Source organism: Doryrhamphus excisus, chromosome 9 (assembly GCF_030265055.1).
Source record: "Doryrhamphus excisus isolate RoL2022-K1 chromosome 9, RoL_Dexc_1.0, whole genome shotgun sequence".
Taxonomy (NCBI): Eukaryota; Metazoa; Chordata; class Actinopteri; order Syngnathiformes; family Syngnathidae; genus Doryrhamphus; species Doryrhamphus excisus.
This window is the reverse complement of record NC_080474.1, coordinates 17,411,791-17,429,310: the sequence shown is the minus strand read 5'-3', so window position 1 is coordinate 17,429,310 and position 17,520 is coordinate 17,411,791. Positions and strand designations below refer to the sequence as shown.

The 17,520-nt window shown below is 40.9% G+C and overlaps 1 protein-coding gene across 2 annotated transcripts in view; it reads right to left on the bottom strand.

Annotated features, from left to right (window-relative positions):
- Window positions 1-8,602: 8,602 nt before the first annotated feature.
- gli2a (GLI family zinc finger 2a) overlaps window positions 8,603-17,520 on the bottom strand; it is a 72,311-nt gene continuing 63,393 nt past the window's right edge. For both annotated transcript variants that reach the window (XM_058082359.1, XM_058082358.1), the window contains exons 11-14: window positions 16,407-16,571; window positions 15,498-15,779; window positions 13,835-14,192; window positions 8,603-13,650 (exon numbers count right to left, since the gene is read on the bottom strand). In XM_058082359.1, coding sequence (XP_057938342.1) covers window positions 11,405-13,650; window positions 13,835-14,192; window positions 15,498-15,779; window positions 16,407-16,571 — 3,051 coding nt within the window. In that variant the 3' untranslated portion in view covers window positions 8,603-11,404. The remainder of the gene's footprint in view (window positions 13,651-13,834; window positions 14,193-15,497; window positions 15,780-16,406; window positions 16,572-17,520) is intronic.

Here is a 17,520-nt window from a genome sequence, read left to right as displayed (position 1 = left end):
AAGCTTTCCATGATTACACATTTCTATTTTATTTTAACACTACAAGTGAACAAAGCACCATTAAATGCTGATTTTTGATTCAATAAGATCCGCGTCTTGCTACTCACGTTCAGACATGTTGTACTGAGCAAGTGAGCACGTGATCTAACTTCATTAGGAACTTTACTATAATCATAATGGTGCTATTCCGCTTTTATCCACAGGAGGCCGCTAAAGGCTGAGAAATCCGTAATGTCAACATAAGCTATATACAAGGGGTCTCAAACTCAATTTACCTGGGGGCCACTGGAGCGAGGGTCTGGGTGAGGCTGGGCCGCATCAGGTTAAAAAAAAATAAAATAAAATATATATATATATATATATATATATATATATATATATATATATATATATATATACATATATATACATATATATAAATAAAAATATTAATAAATATTAATTATATTAAATATCAATAAATATATATATATAATAGTCTTCAATGCTTCTGCTATATCCTCCACTTTTTCAGTGCTTTGGTTCTTTGCAAAAGCTCTGATAAAACATTAAATTATAATAAATTATTATAAATTAATTTTTATTTATTATTAAATTATTTTGTAAATGTTTAATGTTCAAAATAACATGGAAAAATAAATAATCAAATCAAAAAACAAATGGAACAAGTGAAAAAAATTATTTTTTATTTATTATTAAATTATTAAATAAATGTTTAATGTTATTTTTTATTTTTTGACACAAAATAAGATGGAAAAATAAACAAGCAAATCAAAAAACAAATGAAACAAATGAACAAATTATTTTTTATTTATTGTTAAATTATTAAATAAATGTTTAATGTTAATTTTTATTTTTTGACACAAAATAAGATGGAAAAATAAATAAGCAAATCAAAAAACAAAACAAAAAACAAATTAAACTTTCATATCAAGGCGGGGGCCTCAAACTAGCGTCCCACGGCCATGAGTTTGAGACCCCTGCTATATACAAAATAATACTGTATACAGTACATATGTTATGACCTGACTCAAGGGGCACAATTTAACACACCATACTTTACTAAACCCAATTAAGCCACTTTACATCCAAACATGAACTCAATAATAAGGTAAATGGAAGTGAATGGTAAAAGTGCGTATGTATGCAACCAAAGTTGTGAGGATGACCTGCTGCATGTTCTCCAGTCTGGAGGGACAGAAGAAGAGTAATGAGTTGGCAGCTGACTCCCATCCACCACAGGTGATCCACGTCATCCAATCAGCCACCAGTACACTCAAGAGGACCATAACGAGGACCATAACGCATAATAAAAATAATGACAGTAACTCAATTCATTTATGTATTAAATTCACTGTTTAATTAAGTATTATTAAGTTAAGTCTTAAATTTATTAAAGTACAATAAGTAAGCAAGATTATAGCTCACGTTTTATACCGTGAATAAATATAAAAGTAAACATTTTGACTACTTACCTAAAATATATGTTTTACATGGATCTTTTTATTGAGATTTTTGCTTCAAAAGATGACATTTAAAAACAATGTCAATAAAAATGTAATTAAAAGTGGGTCACAACATAACGACTGCTCTATAAGATTGTATATTTATGACATATAAAAAAAAAATAATAAATGAGCCAAAAGGATTAACTTTAAGCCTCTAAACTGGTTCAATTTCAATCTGGAGAACAGGACGTACTTTGTTGGGATTTGAAACAGTCTCAGACCAAATGACCTGTGGGGGTTCCCAGGGGTCAATCCTGGGACCCTTATTGTTCAATATGTATATGCTTCCATTAGGCTAGCTTAATACACAGCTATGATGTGTCCTACGACAATTATATAAACGACACAGTAAAACAGCTGCAGTGCATCCAGAATGCTGCTGCTTGAGTCCGGACTAGAACCAGGAAATATGATTATATTAGTCCAGTCATCGGATCTCTGCACTGACTTCCTGTTGCTCAGAGAATAAACTTACACTGAAAACACTTCTAGTTACAACTATTTAGTTAGTTTTATGGAATGATTTCATAAAGTCAACACTACTCTAGTGGGGATAAGTGGAATAGAAAATAAAAATACACACTACTGATTGCATGTTTTTTTTTTCTGGGCATGCCATGCCTTTTTTCAAAGCTCTTCTCATCCATTCAAAAATAGGCAACATCGTCACTGACATTGACCCCAGCCCCCTCCGGGTGACAACACAATGGGGTGACTGTGATGGTCAATTAATGGTGGATGGTGGACTGCAAAAGATGGCTTCCTCTGAAAATGGACCAGATTTATGGGCCCTGTCCTGGCCACTGGCCCCGTATCTTCTGATCTGCTTTTACACCCACGACCCCTTTGACCCTCGGGCGGTCATTAGAAACCCCCAGAATGGGCCACAGTGTTTGAAATAGTCCACATCAATGCCTCCGTTCCACTCCACTCGTCTTATCCGTATTGGTTAGCATGGTTTCCCTAAGACTCCCAAAAACATGCATCGTAGGTTAACTTTAGATTGAAAATTGTCCTGTGATTGGCTGGCAATCAGTCCAGGGTGTACTGGGATAGGCTCCAGCTTAACCGCGACCCTAATATCAGTAAGCAGTATAGACAATGCATGGATAACGGATTGTGTGTGTTGTATGTTGTATGTTTGATGTTTGAGTATTTACTATCTGCCAGTTCAAATGATGCCCCCCTCCACCCCTCCACCTAAGAACGTGTGATAAAGTTTTGCCACCTCAAATGGGACGTTTTGACACTTCAAAGTGCTAAAAGCCAAGTTATCAAGTCATGACTTCAAGTACTATATTTTGACTTTTTGTCACTTTTCATTTTATAAAATGTTGTCTTGTAAGTCATTTGCTAAGTTATTGTTATTTTATGTGTTGTGTGTTGTCAGTAGGAATGTGATAACTATGGATATCCATAATTATCGACTCGATATCAGCAGAAAAATGCAATATCGGTTGATATCGGTGTTAGATTTTTTTTTCTGGATCATGAAAAACAATTTAAAAAAATGATGTATAGAGCACATGTGTTCATTCCGCCACAGAAATTAAAAGTTGGACAAAATCGGGTGGAATTGAACCCTGGTCTCCTAGCTGTGAGGTCTGCGCGCTAACCACTAGACCGCCGTGCCGCCCCAAACAGTATATTCATTCATTTATTCATTTTTTACCGCTTTTTCCTCACGAGGGTTACGGGGATGCTGGAGCCTATCCCAGCTGTCTTTGGGCGAGAGGCGGGGTACACCCTGGACTGGTGGCCAGCCAATCACAGGGCACATATAGACAAACAACCATTCACACTCACATTCATACCTATGGACAATTTGGAGTCACCAATTAACCTAGCATGTTTTTGGAATGTGGGAGGAAACCGAACAACCGAGTCCAGCAAGTAAAGACTGAAAACATCCTGTCTCCCCCTCTCACCATCACTAAAGGGGTGCCGCAAGGCTCCATTTTAGGCCCAACGCTGTTTCCCATCTACATAAATGATGTAGCCTTATCTGCTGGTAATTCGTATGTACGGGAAGAACATGCAAACTCCACACAGAGATGGCCGAGGGTGGAATTGAACCCTGGTCTCCTAGCTATGAGGTTGGTGCGCTAACCGTGCCGCCCCCAGGTCAAAGGTTGTAACCAAAAAAAATATTTGGACATTTTTGCATGTCATTTTGTGTTTTTGTAATTGTTTTGGGAATCACCCATGCTCCTTTAATGACTAAGACGTAATATTTTCCAGTATTCTAGAGCCTACGTTCCCTAGGTGGGCTACTCCACCCCTGGGGGTACAATAATTGTCATGGGGGTAGTGAATAAAAATGAAAAGCAGGTGACTAGTTAATGCATAATACTGCGAGTTACGTAATGTACTTGAATGCCTTATGTGAGCAAGCAGTGCTTGCACAGACAGGGGGACAATAGAAGAAAGAAGACCTAGCACAAAGGTCTGAACGACAATAAAGTTTAGACAACCCGGGAGAATAAGGCTTTCTTTCTTCTTTTAAAAACAAACTTCATGCATTTGTTTGATAGTGTTTATACTAAGAAAAGTAGTAGAACGATTTAAAGAAATAAGAGAAATAAACTGATCTAAATATCCTTCTGCAAGGTTGCGAGGGTTATACTTACTTTGCCAGAGGACTTGAACTTTTGGTTTGAGTTGGAATTTTTAGTGCATAATTACAGCGCTTGGGGTTGTGAACATACAAGCCTGCCCACGGCAGCTGTTCATATAGCAACATAAGCCTGTGGCCTGCACTACCAAGCATGTCTTAGCCATGGACATCTGTAGGCGGAGCTATAATAGGACTTGGTCTCTTATTGGTGAATATGTGGCGTGTTTCATAGCTCTGAGCGCTTATATGTGGAGCGTAGCCTGCTTCCGAGAAGGTTAGCCCTACTGTATAAGTTACTGGTGGCCAGCCAATCACCGGGCACATATAGGCAAACAACCATTCACACTCACATCCAACTTCAAACTCCCAAACAAAATATTCATTAATTTATTCATTTTCTACCACTTTTCCTCATGAGGGTCACAGGGGGTGCTGGAGCCTATCCCAGCTGTCTTCGGGCGAGAGGCGGGGTACACCCTGGACTGGTTTTTGGAATGTGGGAGGAAACCGGAGTACCCGGAGAAAACCCATGCACGGAAAGAACATTGATGGCCGAGGGTGGAATTGAACCCTGGTCTCCGAGCTGTGAGGTCTGTGCGCTAACCACTAGACCGCCGTGCCACCCCAAACAATATATTTATTCATTTTCTACCACTGAGGGTAGTGGGGATGCTAGTGCCTATCCCAGCTGTCTTTGGGCAAGAGGCGGGGTACACCCTGGACTGGTGGCCAGCCAATCACAGGGCACATATAGGCAAACAACCATTCACACTCACATCCAACTTCAAACTCCCAAACAATATATTCATTCATTCATTCATTTTGTACCGCTTTTCCTCATGAGGGTCACGGGGGTTGCTGGAGCCTATCCCAGCAGTCTTTGGTATGAGAGGCGGGGTACACCCTGGAATGGTTTTTGGAATGTGGGAGGAAACCGGAGTACCCGGAGAAAACCCACGCATGCACGGAAAGAACATTGATGGCCGAGGGTGGAATTGAACCCTAGTCTCCTAGCTGTGAGGTCTGCGCGCTAACCACTAGACCGCCGTCCCAAACAATATATTCATTAATTTATTCATTTTCTACTGCTAGTAGGGATGCTAGAGCCTATCCCAGCTGTCTTTGGGTGAGAGGCGAAGTACACCCTGGACTGGTGGCCAGCCAATCACAGGGCACATATAGACAAACAACCATTCACACTCACATTCATACCTATGGACAATTTGGAGTCGCTAATTAACCTGTAATTAACATGTTTTTGGAACGTGGGAGGAAACCGGAGTACCCGGAAGAAAACCCACGCATGCACGGGGAGAACATGCAAACTCCACACAGAGATGGCCGAGGGTGGAATTGAACCCTGGTCAACCACTAGACCGCCGTGCCGCCCCAAACAATATATTCATTCATTTATTCATTTTCTACCGCTTTTTCCCACGAGGGTAGCGCTGATGCTGGAGCCTATCCCAGCTGTCTTCGAGCAAGAGGTGGGGTACACCTTGGACGGGTGGCCAGCCAATCACAGGGCACATATAGACAAACAACCATTCACACTCACATCCAACTTTAAACTCAATACAAACAATATATATTTTTAAAAATTCTTCATTGATTACAGCCGTGAAATTCAAACCATGAAATGGCGAGGGACTATATTTCACTACCTTTATAATAATACCTTGTAAGAACCCGTGCTGTGGCTGGAACAGGATCAGTCAGTGTACATTCTTTGTGCCAGTTCTCATAAAAAAAAACCCATAAAAATCCTAAAAGAGGAGCTGACCAAGAACTGAGACAAGGTCGTCCACTCCCAGCACTCCCGGTTTAACAAATAAGCTTTTAATGAAAAGATCACCCTGACTTCAAGCAAATGGCGGCATTCCTCAACAGCCCCCTCACGATGAGGCGCTCTGATCAGCTGACCTCCACTTGGATGGCAAGAGAGGATATAATATGAGAGGTCATGATCCATACGGGTTTCGAACTGATTGTGGACTCTGCCTCGAGGAGGACCACAATGCTGGCCTTCATGGTTGAAATTCCGCGGGCACTTTGCAAGATGCTCATAACTCTTTGTTTCGTTTTGGGGGCCATTTTGTGCCTTTAGGCGGCAGAAAGGCGGGTGAAAACCTCAAGGAGGGATAGGTAGTTCTAACACAGACATGGTCACATCTCAGTCGGAAAAGCAGGAAGTCTTTGATGGAAAAATGAGCCTTGGGATTCACTTTATTGGAATGACATTCTCTTCAAGGTCAAAGGTCCCATTCTGCCAACACTTGTGAAAATAAGAAAATAAACTATATTTTTGCGTGCATGTTTGTATGAATGTAAAGACTTCATATTTACTGATGATGTAAAATGTACACTACTTGGCTATTATATATATAATATATTTTACATATGTATTTTATGTATGATTTCAGTCGTTTTTAAAGTAAATTTCCACATTTCCTGATCAAATACAAAAAACAAAGATGAGGAGGCGTCTCTAATAATACAGTATGTGTCCTGTCATGTTAATATTACAATCCACAAGTCAGCGCCGTCGCCTGTCTATGATGTCATCAGAGGTTGACTCTGTAGTTCTTCACTAATAACGAAAACCTTTTATTCATTCATTCATTTTCTACCGCTTATATTCACTTAGGTCTCGGGTATGCTGGAGCCTATCCCAGCTGTCTTCAGGCGAGAGGCGGGGTACACCCTGGACTGGTGGCCAGCCAATCACAGGGTACATATAGACAAACAACCATTCACACTCACATTCATACCTATGGACAATTTGGAGTCGCTAATTAACCTAGCATGTTTTTGGAATGTGGGAGGAAACCGGAGTACCCGGAGAAAACCCACGCATGCACGGGGAGAACATGCAATCTCCACACAGAGATGGCCAAGGGTGGAATTGAACCCTGGTCTCCAAGCTGTGAGGTCTGCACGCTAACCACTCGTCCGCCGTGCAGCCCGAAAACCTTTTCTATTTAATATAAATAATGAATGAATATTTAGCTTCACCATCTTTGTGTTATTTCATAAATTCAGTACATCCAATTCCCTTTTCCTGGGATTTTCACATAACGGTCACATGACAACCACTCCAAAATATCTCCAATACGCCACTTTATGACTTTATGGGTTCAAGTCAAGCACTGGATAGGACACATTTTAGGACATTTAAAACGTTGGTCACCACGGCTTCTTATGGGTTCATAGAGTTTAAACTGGTAGCTGGTAAGAAGGCTGCAGCAAAGGGATCAGTTTTATGCTCTGAATTGACCTTGAACCTTCCCCCAGTGGTTATTTGGCAGATATCATTAAAAATGCATAAATGCATATGCAAATCAGGGTCCACATCCTTTGAAAAGCCTCATAACTGTATAGGATGTTCCGACAGTAAGATTCTTTCTCACTGGTTAAAAACGAAGTGGCAATGAGATGCCTCTGACACCTCAAGGTTTTTGTGCAAGTATGCATTCATATTTTGAATAGTACATTAGAGCCTTGAAGCTTGGATCTTGGTCAGATGTTGAATTAATTTCCCCTGAAACATGTACTGTAATAGATGCAGAAACATGAACACATATTTCTTTCCCTTTCCAGTGGGTTCTACTGAGAGACGACATTTGTTAATATGAGCTAGCTAACAAGGCACGTCATGGGAGGTACATATTTTGCTGGGTCAACAACCCGAACAACAAAAACTTGAAAAACTTCCCCCGATTATAATATAATATATAATAACCAATGTTATTTGAACTTACCAGAGACGACATTAGTTAATATGAGCTAGCTAACAAGGCACGTCATGGGAGGTACATATGTTGCCCTAACAACAAAAACTTTAAAAACTTCCCCCAATTATAATATATAATAACCAATGTTATTTGAACTTACCAGAGACAAAATTTGTTAATATGAGCTAGCTAACAAGGTACGTCATGGGAGGTACATATTTTGCTAGGTCAACAACCCTAACAACAAAAACTTAGAAAACTTCCCCCGGTTATAATATAATATATAATAACCAATGTTATTTGAACTTACCAGAGACAACATTTGTTAATATGAGCTAGCTAACAAGGCACGTCATGGGCGGTACATATTTTGCTCTAATAACCCTAAGAAAAAAACTTGAAAAACTTCCCCCGATTATAATATATAATAACCCATGTTATTTGAACTTACCAGAGACGACATTAGTTAATATGAGCTAGCTAACAAGGCACGTCATGGGAGGTACATATTTTGCTAGGTCAACAACCCTAACAACAAAAACTTGAAAAACTTCCCCCGGTTATAATATAATATATAATAACCAATGTTATTTGAACTTACCAGAGACGACATTAGTTAATATGAGCTAGCTAACAAGGCACATCATAGGAGGTACATATTTAAACATCCCCCGATTATAATATATAATAACCAATGTTATTTGAACTTACCAGAGAGCATTTAACATGACATCACTCAGTACTTTAAAACCAAAAAAAGGACATATTTTATTTGAAATGTACAAAAGTTATATACACTGTCACACAAACCCAAACACACTTTGTAAAAGTTTATAAGAACATACACAAACAAAAGACATTAAAAAAAAGTAGGGGTGTAACGGTACATGTATTCCTAATCTGATTTTTCGGTACAAAATATTCAGTTTGGTACGGAACCGTACCAATTCCCACACGGACAAGAAACGGTAAACAAATACAGCGCAGCCCAGGCATTGGCTGGCAGGAGTCATGGCAATGATGCCAAGGAGAATCCAGACCTTTTATAGAATATCGGAGAGTGTACTACTCTGAGTTTGCAGTTTTTCGAATCCTTAAAGCTGTTTGCACTGGTTTGCATTTTGTTCCCTTACTGTACCCAAAATAAACCGAACCACGACCTTAAAAAACCGAGGTACGTACTAAAGCGTGATCATGGCGTACCGTTACACCCCGATACAAAAGCTACTTAGAAATACACAGCACGTAATTAAACCGAGGAATTTGCCAAAACTGGATTTTGAATATCAAAGTCTGTCCCTTCCTGAATTCTGCAGTTCATCCAAATCCCGAGGGACGTATGGTTGCAGCAAAAAAAAAAAAAATGTTGGGGGTGATGTTATGAATGTGTTAATTAGACTTGGCTCCCATTAAGAACACACAGAGGTACTTGTAAATTCTTTAAGAGAATGTTCCCCCATCACACACAGGGGTCCGTGCGCCTTCATAGACCAAGGCATACCCTTGTCATTTTCAATTATTTACCCTTGAGGTTTGACACCCGGGAAAGTTCATGCCTCTCTGATCCAGAGGGGGCATCCTCAAGAGGTCACACCATGATCAAAAAGAAAGTCTGTACAAAATAATGCCGGGCGACCAGGCCTCTGAACATTCTGCAGATCATGTCCTGTATGTCAATTGGTTGTCAAAGAAACTGGTTAGCATTTAACTTTATGACACAACAAACACATTTGGTAGCCCTAGTTTAGAGATCAAAAAGCCTATAGCTTAACTTAAAGCGAGTACCGTACAGTATCATCCAAAAAAAACATAGCCTGCTGCTTTCCTGCTGCAGTAGCGATAATTAATGCTTAACCTTGATGTTCTCTGCAAGGCACTATGTGATGTGTTCAGTGCACCGTGAGCTACAGTACAGTGTACAGTATATATACTTTATATACAATGGGAAAAATATGTATTTGATCCCCTGTTGAGTTTCCGTTACATTACAAAAGGTATGAGTATGAACAGTCCATTTTTTAGATGTTTATTTTAACAGAGAGAATAATCAATACGTATTTAATCGCAATACAAAACATTGCTTAGTACTTGGTAGAGCCTATCCCAGCTGTCTTCGGGCTACACTGGTGGCCAGCCAATCACAGGGCACATATAGACAAACAACCATTCACACTCACATTCATACCTATGGACAATTTGGAGTCGCTAATTAACCTAGCATGTTTTTGGAATCCCCGGAGAAAACCCATGCATGCACGGGGAGAATGTGCAGACTCCACACAGAGATGGCCGAGGGTGGTATTGAACTCGGGTCTCCTTGCTGTTAGGCATGCGTACTAACCACTAGGTCGCCGTGCAGCCCCTACAAATTTTCACTTATCACTTATTTCACATAATTAAGAAAAACTTTCAAGAATATATCACATTTTGGTATATTTTCTGTTTACTGAAATTGCAATTGTTAAAAATGTTGTAATATATATACTTTTATTATGATTATTTTTGATAAATACTTGATTTGCACTTTGTAAGAGTAAATTAATGCGTTTTAGGTCAAAGGTTTTGACAAAATAAATATTTAATTTTGTGTTTCTTTCGTCGTTTCAGGAATCACACATCCTCTTTTAATGACTAAGACGTAATATTTTCCAGTATTCTAGAACCTACGTTCCCTAGGTGGGCTACTCGACCCCTGGGGTACAATAATTGTCATGGGGGTATTGAATAAAAATTAAAAACAGGTAACTAGTTAGTGCATAACACTGCGAGAACATGCAAACTCCACACAAATATTGCAGAGAGTGGAATTGAACTCGGGTCTCCAAGCTGTGTGGCCTGTGTGCTAACCACTCCCACACCGTGCAGCCTGATCATATACTAATCTCACTCATTCATTCATTTTCTACCGCTTTTCCTCACGAGGGTCGCGGGCGGTGCTGGAGCCTATCCCAGCTGTCTTTGGGCGAGAGGCGGGGTACACCCTGGACTGGTGGCCAGCCAATCACAGGGCACATATAGACAAACAACCATTCACACTCACATTCATACCTATGGACAATTTGGAGTCGCTAATTAACCTAGCACGTTAACCCGGAGAAAACCCACACGTGCAAACTCCACACAGAGATGGCAGAGGGTGGAATTGAACCCTGGTCTCCTAGCTGTGAGGTCTGCGCGCTATCCACTCGACCACCGTGCAGCCCTTATCTCACTCAATTAAGTACAAATATATAACATTTGTTTCATGTATTATTAATTATCTTGATATTCCATCCCTGTTAAAATAAACCTAAATGGACTGTATATGTATTTATAATAGGGAGTAATCTTCATATGAGCAGGGGATCAGTCCTTAGAACTATGGAGTGATTCTTAAAGTATCCTATACACTTTTATGTTTGATGCAAATATCACAATCCATCTGACAATGACAACAAAACAAGAGAAAATGGCCACTCTGTTACTGTCCAATCAGTGCTTTTTCATGTCCATATATTCCCGATATATAAACGGTTGAGGGTAAAGAGCTTCTAAGATGTTCTTGCTCAACTCATCATGTTGAGGAACTTACTTTCTTCAGCCAACGCTGTCAGCATGGAGCTCATATCTCCAATGGCCATGTTACCGATCCCCGCCGGTACAGATGCAAGGGTAACAGAGTTACGAGGTGTGGTGAGACGAGATGAATTCTGGGAAAGGCTCTGCAGAAGACCAGGACTCAATGTGCCCGACATCAGACTGGAATGATCCCCATCATCTAACATGGAGTCAAAATCTATTTGGGTGTGTTCTGCACAACCGATTCCACCTGTGGAAGAATCGGCGGTACTGCTGGAGACCTGATTGACCCCTGGTGACGCCATGTTGCTTGGAGTTAGATTGTGATTGGCAGGGGGCTGGTTTACACTGGGGGACACTGGCGCGTCCAAACTGGGAGGAGTTTGGTCAAACATTTGAATCTGTCTTGTGTGGAAGTTTGGATTCACCGCAGAGTTGTTTTGTTGCGTTCCTGACCCGCTGGGCCTTTTTGGACTTGCCTCTGAGGTGTCATTACGCAGGCTGGGGGTCACATCAACTAACCTGGGTACTCGGTTCAACTGAGTCATTCCAGACCCGGTGTGTCTTATATTATGTTTGGGGTCTACTGGAGGTCTTGGTTGTAATATTCCCCTGCCGCCATTATGGATATTGTCCTGTTGAGACCCAGCATGGTGCTGCTGTTCGTGGTTCACGTGGGAATACACACCAGGTTGTGTTCTTCCTCTGTAACCTTGCAGTTCTTGAGCCACTGCGGCATTCCGAGTGGGTCTCACGTTATTGGTCGCTGAAATGGAATTTTGGATTGAATCCTGACAGAATCCTGGTACGGTCATTTCTTCATTTAAGTTAGAATTGTTGCACTGTCTTTGTGGTGGCGGATTATTCAACCTTCTGCTGCTATGGTTTGCATAGCCTTGCATAAACATATTCTGGCTCATTGATAGTACCTGCTGGTTGCTGCTAAGGTTCGGACTTTGTGACTGGAAAGAACCAAAATTGTGCCTCTGAGGAACAAGGGCAAGGTTTCCCCTGAGAGAGTGTTGGTGTTGTTTCGAGAGCCTGGTTACGGTGTCCACCGTCCCTGAACTCACTTCATTCCACTGCACCGGCATATTATTCTTATTCGGATGTGATGACGCCGAGAGCTGTTGGGAGCCACTGTGATCCATATCCTGACCCGACTGCGGCATTGAGGGCTCAGCCATTGCCATCCTTCTCTGGGAATAAAGTGACGCCGGTGGGGCAAGTCCTGTCTGATAGCCCTGAGACTGGTTATTAAGTTTGTAGTTCCCTTGCCCAAAGTTGTGACCTTGACTTCCAGGGTTTTGGGACCTCAGGTATTGCACCATGTCGTCCGGAAGAACTATATCATCCTCTGTACCTTGTTCGCTCCCAGTCAAGATCCCATCTACTGCCATGTTTTCCATAACAACATTTTCTGAAATGCTTGGGGGTCTCGGCGCAAACGGGTAGCGTTGCAGGTTGCCATCCGAGCGAGTGTAACCCTGCATGGACAATGCTTGGTGACGTTCCGAGGAACTGTTCATGCTGTTCATGCTGTTATACCGCTGCACCGCCGGAAAGGCAAGCGGGTCAACGGTGGGACGGCACACCGGGTCACTGGCTCGGCGTGGAATGTTCGCAGGCACCTCATGGGGCATCATGCTGTGGTTGCCATATGCAATATCGCTGCATCGCCGAGGCACATTTCCAGAGGCGGGTTGGTGGTATTGGTGCAATGAGCATTCCTGAGCGTCACCGTAGAGCGTCATGCGCGTCCTAAGACTCATTCGTTCCATATTCGGCAGAGGCGTCGGCGGAGCGCCGCCGATGGCAGCGGCGTATTTCGCTTTTAGACGATAATGCTGAGCTGGCGTTAGACTGAGAAGGCTCGGGAGAGTTCCACCTCCTACTCCACCGACGCCGCCACCCCCACACTGGCTAGCCTCACTGGAACGGCGGGACAAATCAGTAGAAATTGGGTCGTAGGAATCAGCTGAACTGATATTGTTATGACGGTTAGCCCCAAATTGTGACGCTTCGCTGGAACGCCGGCTGGAATAGCACGGTGAAATGCCGGAGGAACGCCGACTCATGGTGTATGCTGAGCTGATGGTGCTGGTTGTGCTGTTACGCCGATCGTTCAGCTGGTTCAGCAAAGTGACTTCACATAAAGACTGATCTCCGGAGCGTTGGCCAGGGTGTGAGATGCCCAGATTCGTTGTCAGGTTGGAGTGCTCCATCAGGGAACCTGTAGATGAAGAAGGATTTATAGTACAAAGTTCTCCAGAAGATAATTTGGGTGTATAAACACGGTATCAAGGTGACCAAACATCCTGTTTTCTCAGACCAGGTCCTGGTTTAACCATGTGACCTCAAGGCCACAAATGAGCCGCAAGATTCCAATCAAATTCCAATCAAATGACGGTACTTACCAACCGCAGGTATGGGGGGCAGCTTTGTGCTGTTGCAATGGCCCTGCGGCAGCTGTGGTGCCGAGTTGACCCACGGACAAGGGTCCCTCAATGTCTTCAGTCTTTCTTTCTTGATCGTCTCCATTTTGATTCCACAGTGACCCACCGCTTTCCTTAACTGGAGCCCCAACCCAGCCTGTTGGCCCCCGGCGGGAACAGTGGAGTCGACCATGGGGCACTCGTCCTGCGCACTGAGGTCTCCGAAGCTGCCCCCGCTGTGCATTGCCATCTCTACCCCACTGTCGTTGTTGTTGGTGCTGCTGAGAGGTGACGGCTGACTGCTACATGATGAGTGACCACCAGGACTGGACTGATACATCTGGTGGATGACAGCATGGGACAAATGAATGTAAGCAAACTACAGAAGATATCATAGAAATGGGAATGGACTTATTTATGACACAGATGACAATGACCAGTGCTGACAAACATGCACAGCTATGACGTCTGATGCTAGCAGTATATCTCTGTGTGGCGTTTGCATGTTCTCCCCCGTGCATGAGTGGGTTTTCTCCGGGTACTCCGGTTTCTTTCCCACATTCCAAAAACATGCTAGGTTAATTGGCCACTCCAAATTGTCCATAGGTATGAATGTGAGTGTGAATGGTTGTTTGTCTATATGTGCCCTGTGATTGGCTGGCCACCAGTCCAGGGTGTACCCAGCCTTTCACCCAAAGATAGGCTCCAGCACCCCCGCGACGCTCGTGAGGAAAAGCGGTAGAAAATGAATGAATTAATGTAATATATGTATTAATGATGCTAGTAAAATCCCAAAACAGTACTTAATTCTAATCCCACAATTACTACTTAAACTACTACTCAATGACAGTTGATGCCAGTTAATTAGTATTTACATCCCTGCAAGTTTGGTTGAAAAATTTGCTTTTTAAAATGTATTTCATTTTATTATTATATTCAAATTTTTGTTTTTTTTATTGCAGTAATTTTTTTGGTAAAATTACATCAGTAATTAGCAATATTTTGATTTTGTCAATTTTTTTTTTGTAAAATTATATCAATATATTAAATATATATATTTTATTAAATGATTAAGAACCACTGCTTTAAAGGGAGCCTCACAGCCAGGCTAAAGTTTAAATATGTTTATCTGAGATTTTTTCATAGTACATTGTTATCTTTCTTGTATACTTTTATTGTGTTTTTGTATCTTTCTTCTGCTATCGCATCTAAATTTCCCCGTTGTGGGATAAATAAAGTACAATCTAGATTAAAATCCCTTGAATAAATAATGTGAGACATAATCTGGATTATGCTTCTATACCTGTAGCTTGTTCACTTCCTTTGTTTCAGGGGAACAATGGCAATTAAAGAGAGATAGGGAGAGTTATTGGAGCTGTGATCTGGTGTTACATCAGAGACATGAACCCCCTCAGGAAACAGATGGAATGCTCACCTCAATGAAGACTGTCCATTTGGAAGGTTATAAGGGAAAGAGAAAGGCATAAAACTAAATATAGGAATTAGGAGGGATGGAGGTTTAGCCATGTTAGTAAATTATAGAGAGTAAGTCAGTGAAAGTCTCTTCATGCTGTAAACAAGTCATGCAACGACATTATATGTTATCATAATAAAATGTTATTTCAAGTTGAATATCAGGACTCACGATAGAATTTTCAGTCTTGATTGATTTGACTTTGAGGCAGTCTTCCATGCCTCTCGAGGTGCCTTTGGCGTCGCTCGTGTCATCCATACTTCCTGTGCCATTCTTGGAATGGAAATCGTTCTCTCCGTTGTCTTTAGGCGGCGGAAGTCTCGGAGGAGCATCACTTCGCTGTTTCTTGGTGATGTGAGCTTCAGGTCCATGAACAGTCTTAACGTGTTTCCTGAGAGAGCTGGGGTCTGTGTAGCGTTTGGTGCAACCCGGGATTTTACATACGTATGGTTTCTGTCAAAAGAGATTTGACACTTGGATTGAGTAAGACCCTCAAACAATGCTATATTGACAGTTACTATGGTACCCATTATGTCATTGTATGCTCATATCACCTTGTACTTCGGTACGGGACAAATAAAAAAAAAAAAAATAAATAAAGAAATAAAAATAATTAAAACATAAAAATAAAAAATATTAAAATATAAAAATAAGTAAAATATAAAAATAAAAATAAGTAAAATATAAAAATAAAAACAAAAATATAAAAATAAAAAAAACTTAAAAATATAAAAATATATTAGGAAAGCAGGAAGTGAACAAATGTAACAGTTACGGATTGTAAAAGTACCAGATAAAAAAGTACCAGGGGTAGGATTTAATAAGCTTTGCTTCTTCCTACTCCTTTTGGACATGTGGAACTGTGAACTGATTATGTGATGCATTCAATTGTAATCTGATGCATGTTCTAATGAAATAAATCTATTACCATGACACTTTTTTTAAATAAAAGAACTGCAATTCAGCAATACAAGGACGTATAGCATGTGTATGTTAATCCAAGCATCGTGTACATGTACACCATGAAAGACATTGCGTCAAATACTACATGGAAGCTTTCCCCTAAAGCAGTTGACATACCTCATTAGAATGTGTGCGGTTCTGGTGCTTGGCTCGATCTGAAGCATTGGAGAAGGCCTTATTGCAGCCTTCATGTTCACACACGTAGGGCTTCTCGCCAGTGTGGGACCGGAGGTGGGTCTTGAGGTTCTCAAGACGGGAGTATGCTTTTGAACAGCCCTCAAACTGCAAATAGACACCAATAGAAAGTGACACAGCGGGAATGACTATGGGAGCTGTGGTATTTATTTGTCTTTTTCTTGTGTTTGTTCATGTCAGAGATGACATATTACGCAATTCTGTCACAGTTTGTTCATGTGACATGCATTTAGACAAAAATTAGAACACACATTTTGTAAAATGCCCCACAGTTGTGGGGTCTGTTTTTGGTATTTCATGCAAATTAGCTCTCCTGCCCCCCCTCTACCGAGCTCTGACAGACATAGAATGAAAACAGTTTGATGCATCTCACATGGTTTCACACAGAAAAATACTTCCAAAAAAACAAAAGAATGGTTAGGGTTATATAGCATTCCTGTTAATAAATTATGATATGTTATGTTATAAATTAATATATAAAAAACTGTTTATGACTTTCTAAATACTTTTTTGTAACATTATTAGAACTCCTATTATTCTTTGTTTACAACACATTGCTCAACTATTATGCTGCAGAGACTCTAGCGAGCGAGTTAGCACGCTAACAAGCAAAGCCAAAAACTTACCACTTCCACACGGAATGGGAGGAATTTTTTTTTTTACTCTTATCATGTCAGACCTCCAAGACTTCATGCAGTGTTAAGGTAATTTAATGTAAGGTAATGTCTCAATGTGTCATTACTACCAACTACTAGTGACCATGATATATAACTTGTATTTCAGTATGTTTTGACTAATAATAGACTAGTAGTCTATCACAAAACAGCAATCATGTATTAATTAATACATTTCTGATTAAACACGATATAGCGAGGGAGCGATAATCAAACCACTAAGGGTGTGGCGTTTAAAAATATGATATAGAAAGTGCAGTACATCTTATGGATGTATGTTACATGTATGTTAGATAATTGCATCATTGCTTCCTAAGTATATACAGTCCGACAGTCGGTCCGTCTCACTTGTTTTAAATTAT